The sequence below is a fragment of the Physeter macrocephalus genome, chromosome 2 (genome assembly GCF_002837175.3).
Source record: "Physeter macrocephalus isolate SW-GA chromosome 2, ASM283717v5, whole genome shotgun sequence".
NCBI lineage: Eukaryota > Metazoa > Chordata > Mammalia > Artiodactyla > Physeteridae > Physeter > Physeter macrocephalus.
In genome coordinates this window covers 77,894,414-77,907,403 of record NC_041215.1, presented here as the reverse complement: position 1 = coordinate 77,907,403, position 12,990 = coordinate 77,894,414, and the positions used below count along the sequence as shown (strand labels likewise).

At 43.5% G+C, this 12,990-nt stretch overlaps 1 protein-coding gene across 2 annotated transcripts in view; it reads right to left on the bottom strand.

Annotated features, from left to right (window-relative positions):
- ITGA6 (integrin subunit alpha 6) overlaps window positions 1-12,990 on the bottom strand; it is an 80,116-nt gene that overhangs the window by 9,603 nt on the left and 57,523 nt on the right. For both annotated transcript variants that reach the window (XM_024122182.3, XM_024122183.2), the window contains exons 10-23: window positions 12,683-12,781; window positions 12,372-12,433; window positions 8,103-8,263; window positions 7,792-7,935; window positions 6,275-6,390; window positions 5,967-6,156; window positions 5,795-5,878; window positions 5,619-5,698; window positions 5,390-5,467; window positions 5,200-5,302; window positions 3,641-3,814; window positions 3,365-3,463; window positions 3,154-3,264; window positions 2,958-3,056 (exon numbers count right to left, since the gene is read on the bottom strand). In XM_024122182.3, coding sequence (XP_023977950.1) covers window positions 2,958-3,056; window positions 3,154-3,264; window positions 3,365-3,463; window positions 3,641-3,814; window positions 5,200-5,302; window positions 5,390-5,467; window positions 5,619-5,698; window positions 5,795-5,878; window positions 5,967-6,156; window positions 6,275-6,390; window positions 7,792-7,935; window positions 8,103-8,263; window positions 12,372-12,433; window positions 12,683-12,781 — 1,600 coding nt within the window. The remainder of the gene's footprint in view (window positions 1-2,957; window positions 3,057-3,153; window positions 3,265-3,364; window positions 3,464-3,640; window positions 3,815-5,199; window positions 5,303-5,389; window positions 5,468-5,618; window positions 5,699-5,794; window positions 5,879-5,966; window positions 6,157-6,274; window positions 6,391-7,791; window positions 7,936-8,102; window positions 8,264-12,371; window positions 12,434-12,682; window positions 12,782-12,990) is intronic.

The following is a 12,990-nucleotide window of genomic DNA, read 5'->3' as shown; positions in this document are numbered from 1 at the left end:
CAGCCGCTCCGCGGCATGTGGGATCTTCCCGGACCGGGGCACGAACCCGGTCGGCATCGGCAGGCGGACTCTCAACCACTGCGCCACCGGGAAGCCCATCTAGCCTTTCTGCAGGGAAGGCACGCAGTGTGTCCATGGCTAACTGGATTGTTAATTGGATCAATTTACTTGATACTAAAATTTTAGTAACCGTCTTAGCTGTTTCAGTTAGGTGACCAGCTCTCTCTGACTTTGTTGTAACAATATCTTTAAAGTGTTTTATTAAGAAATGAACACAAAACTCTTGAAATTAGTTGGGTTATAAGGAAACAAAGGCCTTTTTTTTCATCTTTTTAAAGCCAGGATTAGAGTAAAAGCAATGGGAAGATGTTTCAATATTAACGCCAAAAGACAAGACTGAATTATGCAACCTCCTTTGCTTGTATCTCCAAAGAAAAATGATCTAGACACTGGAAAAAGAGAGAGGGATCAAGATATAAATGAAATTGAAACCCTCAGTAAGTGAGGGAATAAAAAATGAAGGCATCCTGACACTTGAATTAAGCTTGAATCTTTAGGCCTCCCAAAACTGCACGTTCTAAAGAAACGTGTAGATATGATATCTGAGCTACTATTGTATCTCAGAAATCAGTTAATAGAAGAGGTAACAGAAGACTAGAGATTAAAAAAAAAAGTCTTGGTTTTCAAAAGAAATGGGTTCTAGACATGAGACTAATAATAACCTGTTTTCAAATCTACCAATTATTAAACAAATCAAGTAGGATTACAGCAAAGATTCCAATTCCCGTTGGTAGGCATGGGCTCTCAAAGCCCGAAGAACATGAAATGCCCAAGAGAACCTCATCTGCATTTGTGACCCAGCCATTAGACTGGATACGAGGGGACTTAGTTCCATTATCTTCGAGAAAACAAGAGCACCTGATGAGGAGCTTTGAGCCCGAGGTCTGGTCTTAACTCCACATGCTGGTCCTGTGACCCTGAGGGAGAGACAACCTTCCTTGGACTCAAGTTTTCTCATCTAAACTTGAGATTTGGGGACTTAATGGGGAGCAAGTGTCACAGAGTCAAAGAACAGGAGCCCTGAAGTCAGAGAGGTACAGATTTCAATCCAGGACTCCAGATGACACCCCCTCTCTGTGCCTGCTTCCTTTTTTGTAAAGTGGGTACAATGTCTACCGTGGCATTCTTCTGCAGTCTAAATGACAGCATATTGGTAAAGCATCTAGTAGATGGTAGACATTTAATTAACGTTTTATTAATGTTAGTCCCTTCCCCCTAAAGTGTTCTTTCTCTTTGCAGCTCTAAAAACTCAGCGATTCTCAGGGTTGCTGATTAAAAGTCACAGAAAGTTATAGCAACTGCCTTCAGTCAGAGAGGGAGTTAAAGGATTCTCAGGGAGGGTGTAGTTTAGTTGACAGTCCTTATGATGCCTCATTAATAAGAGGTAGAAAGGTGGGCTGGAGTAACCTGCAAAGATAATGTAAGGCCAGGGTGAAGGTACGTCCTGGTGCGCCTGGGACAGTCCTGGCTTGCACCAGGTGCCCCAGCATCCTGCCCAGCTAAACGTGTCCTGGTTTGGATGATAAATTTTAACAGCTAAGGGCCACTATATCCCAGAAACCAAGGTGATCAGGGAGACTCACTGGATTTTCAGCTGGTGAAAGGACTGAAGCCAGGACACTGTCATAAGTACATCAGTAGATCAGCTTCAGGACAGTAATTCACAATCCTTCCTTCTCCATTCATTCTCTTTTGCAAAACATACCCAACTGTAACCTGCAGGCATTTACTTTGAGAGCTTGATACAAGCCCCTGTGGGTGCCAGACCCCCACAAGGAACCTCTGACTAGTGGTACACAAGCTCCTAGTCTTGTTCAATAGTTTTCTTAATTACCTGGAGGAAGACACAGTAGGCATGCTTCTTGGTTTTAAAAAAGATAAAGCTTGCAGGGATAGAAAGTTAACAGAGAGCAAATGACTGAGACTCAAAATTATGTTGTAAACCCAAAAGTAAATCACATAAAATGCGAGGATACACTTAAAGGCATGCATTTAGATTTTTAAAATTTGCTCAAGGGTGGGATACGGTAAATACACCTTGACAGCACATTCTGATGAAAACACCTGGAAGTTTCAGCAGAACACAAACGCAAAAACGGTAGCTGCTAGAAATGCAAACAATCCTCAGCAACCATTTAAAAAACAAATTTTAGGCTGAACTAACAGAAACTTGGGTCTGAGACACTGGGAGGCAGGTTAGGGTAAGCTGAAGGAGGCAGACCACACATCCGCTCAGCCCTGCCTGGGGCCGGCCCACGAAGGGCAGAGACCTGGAACCAGTTCAGCTGCGCCAGGGCAGGGCGGAAAACTGAAGAGCTGGGTGCTTAGCTCTGAAGAGACCTGTCTGAGGAGGCATGACAGTTTCCTTCAATTATTTCAAAGGCTGCTACGGGGCTGAGAGAGAGGACTTATTTTGGACTTGTTCCAGGGGGGCATAACCAGAGACTGATTTTATAAGATTCAACTCTGGATTCCTATATAGAGATCGTTTCTAGTAACTGCTGCTGGCCACACATGCCACGAGCTACCCCATAATGCAGTGAGGCTACCGTCACTGGGGGCACGCCGACAACGGTGACAAGCATCAGGGGCGGTACAAGACGTGGGGTCTTTATAGACTTGTGAGGTGCATCCATTCTCTCCTTGAGCCAAGAGCTCTCAAATCTACCCCATGCACCACAGATCGAGATGACCCGGGAGTCACTTCTTTCTGCAATGATTCTATTGAAACACTGCTTGGGGTGGACAGCACCTTAAGACACCATCTGCTTTCTCCTTAAAGGGGGTAACAGTGCCATGAGGGAAATGAGTTCCAGAGCAGCACATCCTCAGGCCACGGGCATGGGGTGGAGGAGAGAGATCTGCTCTGAGCTGAATGAAGCCCGGGGACGCCTCACCTGAGTGCCTGCATTGGGCAGCTTAATATTCTCGGTGGCAGCAGTTACATCAATGGAAGCCCGCACGAGAATGTCCAGGTAGTTCATCTTGGAGTACTCCTGTCGGAGACAAAGTTAGTGAAAGCATTAGTGAAGAGGGAAATGTCCTGGGAGGTGGCAGACAACTTGAGGGGCACAGCCCGGCAGCGGAGCCCACCTCCAGAAACGTGCTGTTCCAGAGCCTCGAGCGCAGAACCACGGAGGCCTTGCTATCCAGCCCTCGGAGCGGACACTTGATGTTCACACAGTTCACGTTCACGCTGCAGTTCTGGGGAGAATAGGAAGAGTAGGAGTTACAGCGCCGTGGTCTGGGGAAGGCCTTCCTGCCACCTCCTGTCAAACACTCACAGCTCTTGAAAAATACTTACGAGGGTCTGGTATTTTCTTTCAGCAAATAAAGAAAATTTTCTACCATCGTCTGTCTGTCTTTCAGCAATTTCTCGTTTCTGTCTTGAGTTGTGAGCCTCCTGAAAAGAATTACAGCCAAAATAGTTCCACCTAAGGTAATTTTTTGGCACTACTGTACAAACCTCTTGAGCACTCCCTCCCAAATAATGCCAAATTCACGACTGACAATTAATCTTCACCCTTCTCCCGTCACCAAAGGCACAGAAATAATTTAAGTGTAAAACCCACCAACCTACCTTTAGTTTCAGGAAGTTTATTTCGTTTTGTGGCTGACAAGCTATCTTTTCCAATCCTTTGGATTCTACTTTCACCAAATAAAGCAACCATTTGCCATTGCTAATTTCTTTTGGCCACTGGATATTCAAGGTTGCTGTGCCGAGGTTTTTAAGAGGTTTGCCCAAGTTAATCACCTGTCAGAAAATAATACGTATTATCTCAGTGTAATTCCCTCAACATAAAATTAAGTAAGCAGTTCCTTTTGCCAAGAGAAAAAAGCCCAAATATCTGGCAAAATACTACAATAAAAGCACAGTTTCCAAAAATGGAGCATGGATAGGGCATTCAAAATAGAGATCTGTGCTTAAAGATTCCTGTCAATAAAAAGAGAAAGAAAAAAGAGATCACAGAGAAATAATTGTTCACTCAATCCAGGAACAACTTTGGTTGTAACAGAATCTGCAGTGTAGATATGCCAGGCTCTCAACAGACCCAGGAAAAAGTCACATGTGTGTTTGTGTATCACTCTGTAACCGCACTGCCTGGCAGATGACAAAGCCTGTGTGGTGGCAGTGCACCCACAACCTGCTTCTGGGAAGCCCCACCTGTTGCAAAAATGAAGCTGCCCCCATCCTTACTATGCAGGGGAGGCTTGGGATAACAACTGAGAGACCCAGAGTAGGACCCTTCTGGCAGCCAGGAACCCACGAGTGCAAGCTGGGGGCCGGGCAGGGAGCAACTCCCTACAGCAGAAATCGAAAGAGTTCGTGTAGAGGACTGCTCCGGAACCCACAGACCTCTCTTCAGCCACATCTGCCTAGGTGCCATGATCACCACCCACTACCTGTCCCATCCATGTCTGCAGAGCTAAGAGCTGCTTTCAGAGGAGAATTCTGCCTCTTCACCCTGTTGCAGTCACCGGTGGGCCCATTCCTGCTCCTTCAGACTTTCACCTCAACAACGGTCACTGGGTTTTCAGGAACATGATTGGAGCCACACAGACCTAAACCTGCCTATGCCTTAGGAGCCACCTCTGTACCATGAGATTATGTTCATTCAACGGGACTAAGAGCCACTGTGCTTGCCTATTTTGAAATGGGTCAGAGCAACCACTAGTCTTCCTTACTGGCATATGCCAAACCCACATTCACCATCACAAAACTGGGCTCGGGAAAGGTCGTGAACATTAACCACAAGCAGTAAGAGAGATGACCTTATAATAGAGAAAGAAATAAATCATAACACATTCTAAAGCCAGATAGAAATTACTTTGAGATTTTTGTTTTATAGACAGACTCTGGAGGGGGAAAAATCGATTCCTCCTTTCTCTCTACACCACATGTACATTAAAACTCTCTAGGACCAAACTGAACTGGATTCTGAACAGAATCTTATGTTGAATGACAGCTGTGGTTCTCCATTCTGGAAAACATGACTTTTACACTAAGCCAGTATGGTGTTTAAAAGCTGGCAAACTCACTTTATCACGTTTATTTATGAAAATTACATATTCAAGACCATATACAGCACATGTTAGCTTTCAGGACATAGAACAGAAGCGCCAACTGCAGCCGCTTACCCTGAACTCATACTCAATTAAACTTCCCACTTCCTCTTCAGATTTCATAGCTTGCTCACCAATGACTGTACCTCCAAAATACACCTGGGAAGGTTTAGCAACTCTGTTAAATTAAAAAACACCAGTTTTAGTGAGGATTGTAAATGGTTCTTTCAAACACTGATTTGTTGTGCTAAACACAAACACTTACCCGGAGACCGATAAAAGCAGTTCAATAACCACTCTTGCTGTAGCTGTAATTGAAGCCAAATTATCTTGATTGCTTGTTCTGAAAATGAAAAGGAAACAATAGGGTTTTATTTTAACAGTCAGTTGTCTCATTAAATTACACTTCTTTTATGATTTGGATAAAGGCCAATTCATTGACTGGCTGTGTTTTCAGGAACTAATTCTGAATGGAAGGTTGAAAGAACTCTTACGTTTCCAACTTCAGATTAATATCCAGGTCTGTGGTGTCAAAGGTGATCTCACTTGTACTTAAAATTAAATAAAAAGTAACCTAAAAGACAGAAATAGCTGTTAACACAGACTGAGCATATCGACACTGTAATGTTATTTAAAACATTAAAATACAGTATGCAAAGGCATCACCTACACTGGAATTTCTTTTAAAAGGATTCCCAAGCTCGCAGTCTGCTTGTGAGCCGTTCTGGTTTGCAACACAACTCAACTGTTTCTCCTGTAACAGAAGAACATACCAAATCACAACCCATTCACCTGCCACACCATGTTTTTTTCCGTCCAACATGGTCTCCAGAAATACTTACAGGGAAAGCCTTCAGTTCTCTATATGCAGAATAAGTCAAAGTGTCCGGAAAAGTGGCGATGAGTTTAGCTTCATGAGCGTCATCACCATCTTTGGTGGGATTCTTTGGGTTGGAAGGGCTGTTTGTCACTGTTATTTCTAAAGCAATGTCCTTCTGATCTTTTAGAACTAGTTCTGGTACACCTTTTTGACTATTGAAAAAAAAAAAAAGGAAAATGGCAAAGTTCTCAATACATTTTCAATAACCCTTCACAAAAAGTCACTGCAAAGCCAGAGTCATTTTTGCTAGTGCTATGGAGCAATTCTTACATTGGTAAATAAGAAAATTTGTCTTGACTTCCTTCTCGGGTACAAAATTTATACTCTAGCTTAAGGTTGCTGTTACATACATTGTCGTCTCCACATCCCTCTTTTAAGAAGTGCACCTGTAGGAAAACAAAATCGTTGTAATTTACATCACTTAGGACTCTAAATACGTGACTGTTTCCATACAGTTCATTGCCCTGTGTGACAATTACCACAGCGGAATCCAAGCTACAAACATACTTTGCATCAAACGCCCACTCTGTCCTTTAATGAAACTGTGTTTTCAGAACACTCTGGCCAGGGCACTGAGGTGCTGTAGGATAGTAAAGAGTAAACCTGGCTCTGCTGCTCACTCAGTTGTATGGCTTTGGGCAAGTCATTTAACCTTTCAGAGTCTAAGTTTCATCACAGGTGACATGGGATACCACCTCCCTACTACACAGGGTTACTGTAAGAATTACCAGTAATAATGACAGTGCTACCTAACACATGATTACATATTTTAACTCATGTAATCCTCACAAGGGACCTATGAGGCATATACTATTCAGAGCCCCATTGCACAGATGGGGAAACAGAGTTCAAGGTCAGGAAAGCAAAGGGCAGAGTATCTTGCACTGTGCTAAGGGGTGCTTGCTGAATAATCACACTGATAAATAATTAGGAAAACGGTCTCCTTGCTTGTCACGTTTAACGTTGACTATGGAGCTGGGAATATACACAAGAAATATTAATGTGACTATGACATTGAGAGTATATTGAAAAGTATACAAGGAACTATGCTTGATTGACAATAAACAGTAAAATGTACAGATTTAGGCATCAGCCCCCAAGCCTAACTCACTCGTGAAAACCTTCGTCAGTGAGCCATTAGAACCAGGTGCCTCAGAGTGGACACTCCACTATGAACTAGATTTTGACAACAAGTACAAAATGCCAAATCAAGATGTCACCACTCCCCAGCCTAATCTGGCATCTCAGCCATCCTAAACCCTAGCAAACAGACCGCACCTCATAAGCGATATACGGCAAGCCATCCAATATAAATTTTTCTTCCTAAGATTACATAGGCTACATTAGGCACTAAATGACTATTTCACTGTTAATACATTTTTGCCTTGCTGAGTTTTGATACTCGATTTTAACGTTCAGACTAACAACAGTTTTCTACATTTTAATGTTCTCAGTGGTAAAATACAATGCATTTTTCTTCCTACATACAGCTACAGGAGAAACTTGATGTGAGAATAATAAGTTCTGTCAATTATAGTCTCAATAAGTCGCAGTGGCCAAAAATTATTAAGAAAAATACTCTCTGGCTCCAAATTGTATCCTGTATGTTCACTGCTAATTCGGGAAACATTTTCTGCAACAAACCTTGCATATATTAAAAACCTTATTTATTACAAAGGAATGGCCTTTAGAGCAAATCAATCACTAGTTCTATTGCCTTCAGAGATGTCTGATTTAGCATAATAACATGGCAAACAATTGGCAAAATGAAAGTCAGAAAGACTTACATCTGTATGAACAGACTTGGGTTCGTTTGAATTCAGAATTGGAAGAACTTCTGGAAGCGAATTCACTCTCCTCCGAGTGCTTGGCTCTTGGATCTCTACTGAAGCCGTTATAGGGATGGGACGCAGTTTATCTCTGATATTTTCCTGGAAAGTATGCAGAAATACAGTTAAGCATGATATACAGGCTACTGGGGAACTCCGAAACAATGCTTTTCTTTGTACTGGAAAATGGGTTGCTAGTATAAATGTCAGAAATCTCCACACGTCACCACGGACCCCCTTTAAAGAACTGATCCGTCTGCAGCCCTCACCTGGAGCCAGAAGGTTTCCTCCATGCACATCTTCTGCTTCTGCCTGCTCAGAGTGAGCTCTTGCGTATACTTGGGCTCAGAACCTTGGTTTCGAAACTGAACTCTTGATGACAGCCCAGATTTTCTTCTTTCCTTTTCAGCCTCCAGTGTGCCCGCAATGGCTAGGTGAAATCAACAAAATCATGGCAACTTAGAAGTGCATTCATACACAAGGCAGCTATAAGTATGGTGAGTTCCTTTTTGATATATTTTAATCCCTCCTAGAACACTTTTTGCCACTGCCATTGTTTTCCTTCATATTTCCTGGTAATGTACATTCTGACTGAATTATGATGTTTCAAATCAAGCTCTTCTTTCCTACCCATTGCTGTGAACAATGTTTTAAAGCTACATTTCCATTGGGCCACCTGGGGGAGCTCGAGAGTAAGTCAAAACCTCAGAGCAGCATCTAAGAATCAGTTTCTGACTGTGTTTCTAGAACTCAGGGTACCTCAGACAACAGGAGGGCAGCCAACACTCCCTAAGCGCCTAAACTGACTCCCCCTTCAACAGTCCGATGCTTAAATTCAAAAAAGTTCTCTAGATCAGCAGCAGGGGCTTCTCCTGAGTTGTGTCAGGAATGCAGAACCTTGGGCCCCAGCCAGACCTACTTAACCCGAATCTGCATTTTAACAAGATCATCAGGTGGTTCTTATACACACTGAAGTTTAAGAAGCTTTGATAAAGGATAGTTGTCTAAAAGAGGAACAATATATATATTAGAGATGGAGATGTCTTTTGACAATAGGATGAGACTTTTCACTTAAAAAAGAAAAAGAATTAAAAGGTAAAATATACTTCCTTTCAGGGGCTAGAGGGCCCGTGTGTCAGCTAATAAAACTCCGACAACCAAAGTTTCCACTTCCAAAGCCCCAGAAGGCACAACCTGCTTGTGATTACCTACACTAACAGAGCTTGGAGACAAGCTAGGATTTGGATGATCAAAATCTCATTTCTTGACTTCAGAATGCATTCTTTGCCAGTTTGCTATATGTAACTGCTAACTCTAACTATGTTTCTTTATGGGCCAATACTTAAATGACTTACATTTATTAATCACTCACTAACCATCAGAAGAGGAAGTGAACCAGTGTGTACAGGGCCAAAGCAGGTAGCTTCAAGGAAAATAATCTGCTCCAGAAAATACAGAAAATGAATAACCCATGTTCTAATATTCACATTAGAGTTTGGAAGAGACCTTTTTAAGAGCATCTAATTTTAATTCCCTCTTCTTACAGGTGAAGAACTGGAGGCCCACAGAGCTAGGTGGCTGGCCCAGGGTCCTACAGTGAGGGATGGAGGCAACTCTTAAAGTCTCTGTCACAAACACAAAAGACGACTGCCTTACAAAGCCTCTTAGACATGCAGGTGCCCACTTCCCCTAGGCCTCTGCACAAGTCACTCTCCCCTTCTGCCGGCTAGACTACCCCCTACTTTTTGACTCCCCGTCACTGGCTGACTAACCCTACTCCTCCTTCAGATCTCAGCGTGGACATCACTTCCTCTAGGAAGCCTCTCCTTGCCCCTCCTGGGGGTCTGACAGTATTCCTCTCATAACCACACTTAGCCTGCTGAGCTGTGACTGCCTGACCATCTTCCCAGGCAAAGCCGTGCCAGGGATCACCTCGGTCGGTTCACCACTGTACTCGCCGGCAACAGCACCACACCTGACATAAATATAATTGGTAGAATAGATGAACAGAAGCATACACGCCAACATACACCCAATGCACATTTGCGCACACACAATGTGACGCTATCCTTATGCTGAAACAATAGCTGTTCCAATATGCAAGGCCAAAATTTAGAAATGACAGTTTCAATAGTAATTTCTGTGTCCATCTAAAGAATTCTTAAATGTCACGGCTGCCAAATGGAATGTGCCTCCATTTTAGGCCCTCTGTGAACCTTGACATCATCCATTTATCAGTGACCTGCTAACTTCACAATGAACCAGACGAAGGCTCACATGCTGAGTGCCCCTCACAGCAAAAGCAGGGGAGGGTGTGGGTGCATTAAAACCGTTTATCTACCAAACCCACTCTAACCTTTTCTGACCCTCCAGACAGTTCACATCATCTTAAAATCCTTGCCGGTCACCTTTGCTGACCTTTTGAGGGGCAAGCCAAGTAGAATAGTCATTAAGGCTCAATTATAAATATCTGTACGTATGGAACACCACATCTGAGGACTGCTGAGTTAAAACAGCCTAGTCAAACAATAAGCTCACACTCTCCGACACTGGGAACGCAGATTTTAGAGGTATTAACTTCTGCAGCTTTGTGCAAGTTCCGCTTTATTTGATTCAGAATTTCCCAATACCGTGGAAGCAAAGGCAATGAAAACAGGTTTTCTCTCAATGTCTTCAGAAAAAAAAGTTCTATCTATAGTAGGCCATCCATAAACCCTTGGTTAATGGAGTAGTTATATAATATAAAATTAATTTACATGGCACCAAGTGCAGCATTAAGGCTAGAAGAAAGTTTGTAATTTATTTTGTAGAAATGACTGATCTGGGGGAAGACAAGGAGTGTTCTGGTGAGATTTCACATCTATAGGCAAACAGAGTGGTTTGAGAACATGACCAATAAAATAAAAACGTGTCTCCGTTTCCTCTCCTTGCCCAGTCAAAGAATCACTGTTTCTCCTGGTCTCTCTAGGCTACTTCCAAACACAATGGTAAAAGGCCCGTCACCCAAGCTGGCAAGTGTAAGGCACTGTATTTGGGTAAAAACAACACAAACTACACTGAGAGGATGACAGATTGTGAGAAATCATAAAATATGTCGTCACTGAAAGCCACACAAAAAACTATTTTCTGTACTCGATAAAATACCGGCTACATCAAAAGTAAAGTGAAAGGCCACAGCTCCTCCGGTGTAGAAAGTCCTAATACACGCATACCGGGCACACTCCATGCAAGGTCCACAGATCCTGCCTGTGGGGAGACCGTACAGCAGGAGGTGGCCCAGAAGTAGGGGCCTAAAAAGGTCAAGGAGATGAAGAAACCACCTGAGGACAGTTTAAAATCTGGTAAGATGAAGGCCAAGTGGGCCTATGACAGCATGGATTGGGTGAAGGCAGACTTAGTTGTCAAATTCTGGGGTGTTATAAAGGGACATTTTTTAATAAAGAAAAGAAAGTAATACTTTAGATAACACGGACAAACCCTAAGAGAACTCACTCCATCTCAAGGTAGAGTAAAAACTGAAAGCCATGAGAATAGACCACCCTGTCCTTCCAGAAAGCTTCTCTTGGGGGCATTGCTGCACTAGAATACCAAGCTGCTGGGACCACGGCCGACCCAGGAAGGAAATCACCCTCACGCTGTACTTCCTCTTTGAGGAAAAGATTTTCCTTAAATTCCTAGGCCCCCAACTTCACTCTGGCTTACTCCTGAAGAGGTACAGCTGCTACTAAAACACACCAGACAAGGCCTTGGTGATCATCATTACTGTGAGAGTATCGTTAAAAATTTGTCAAACTTTGTGGCAAAACTCCTATTCGGATTATAAAGAAAGGAAGCGGACTAGACCTTATAAATGACAACCTGCTTTCCCCACCTTATCTCATTTGCTCTCCACCACAATCCTATGTAGTAATTCCTATCAGAAACAATTTTTTTTTAACTGATAGGAAAATAAAAACTCAAACGTTAAGAGACTTGTTCTGTGTTGAAGGGTCAGTCAGCATTGGTGTTGGAACCAGGAACAGAGCCCAAGTCTCTGAGTTCTCAAGGCCAGCCTTTAGGTCCCCCCCGGGGCCCACCCTCGGGGACACAGCTTGGGTGTTCTGGGCCACGGAGGCCTCTGGGAGGGGACCGGGCAGCAAAGAGGCTATAAACTGGCAATTATCAGAGCAGGACGCGGGCTCCTGCGGTCACTCTTCTACGGCTACCACCCGCCACCTCACAAGTACAAAACCAATTTCCCACACTGCTTTTCCAAGACAGAAACGGAGGAAACGGTTGTGGAAGCAAATGAGTACTTTTCCAAGGCATGCATTCTGTCCTACACCATCTGCTCTGGAAACTTCAAACGGGGACCAAATGCAGTTTTCCCCTTGGGCTTCACCCTCCTGATTAAAGAGGAGACAACAGATAAGACTTAGTTCTTTAAACCAGAATTTATGGACCCATTCTGGCCATTACAGTTTTATTCTTCTATTCTTTATGCAACTTTCAACCTGGCAGACAGAAAAGATATAATTTTAAAAGTACCAGGTACTTACTTATTGAAGGGTTGTAACCAGTGGGTTTGGCAGTATATTCAAAACAGGCCTTAACCTTCAGGCTGTATAAAATCAAACACATATTTCTTAAGAGATGCGTTATTGCCCTAGAAAAAAATCCCAACACGTTCCCCAACCCTGAAATCCCCCCAGTGATGACTGATGAGTAAAATGTTATATATTCACTTGACAGATTCCTCTTCCCTTTGCCCATTTCTCTTAATCTTCCCTGTGGCTCCTCAGGGTAACAGGGCCATCATCAGGCAGAGACGTGACACTGGGGGAAGAGTGGACACAGCGCAAACGCTCACCATATCCCGCTAGGTGCCCCACAGGGCATTTTCTGATGGAGATCAATTCTGTTAGGTGTAACTGTGATGGTTTGCTGAATATTAATCACAGGCCGGGATCTGAAGACAAAGGAGTGAAAAAACAAGCTCAGCCTTTTGCTACTTGGAGGTAAGATGAACTCACATACTAGAGAGGCATCCTCAGATGTGGCACCTTAAAAACCACAGGAAAAAAAATGTTCCCCCCGGGGGGCTTCCCCGGTGGCGCAGTGGTTGAGAGTCCGCCTGCCGATGCAGGGGACACGGGTTCGTGCCCCGGCCTGGGAGGA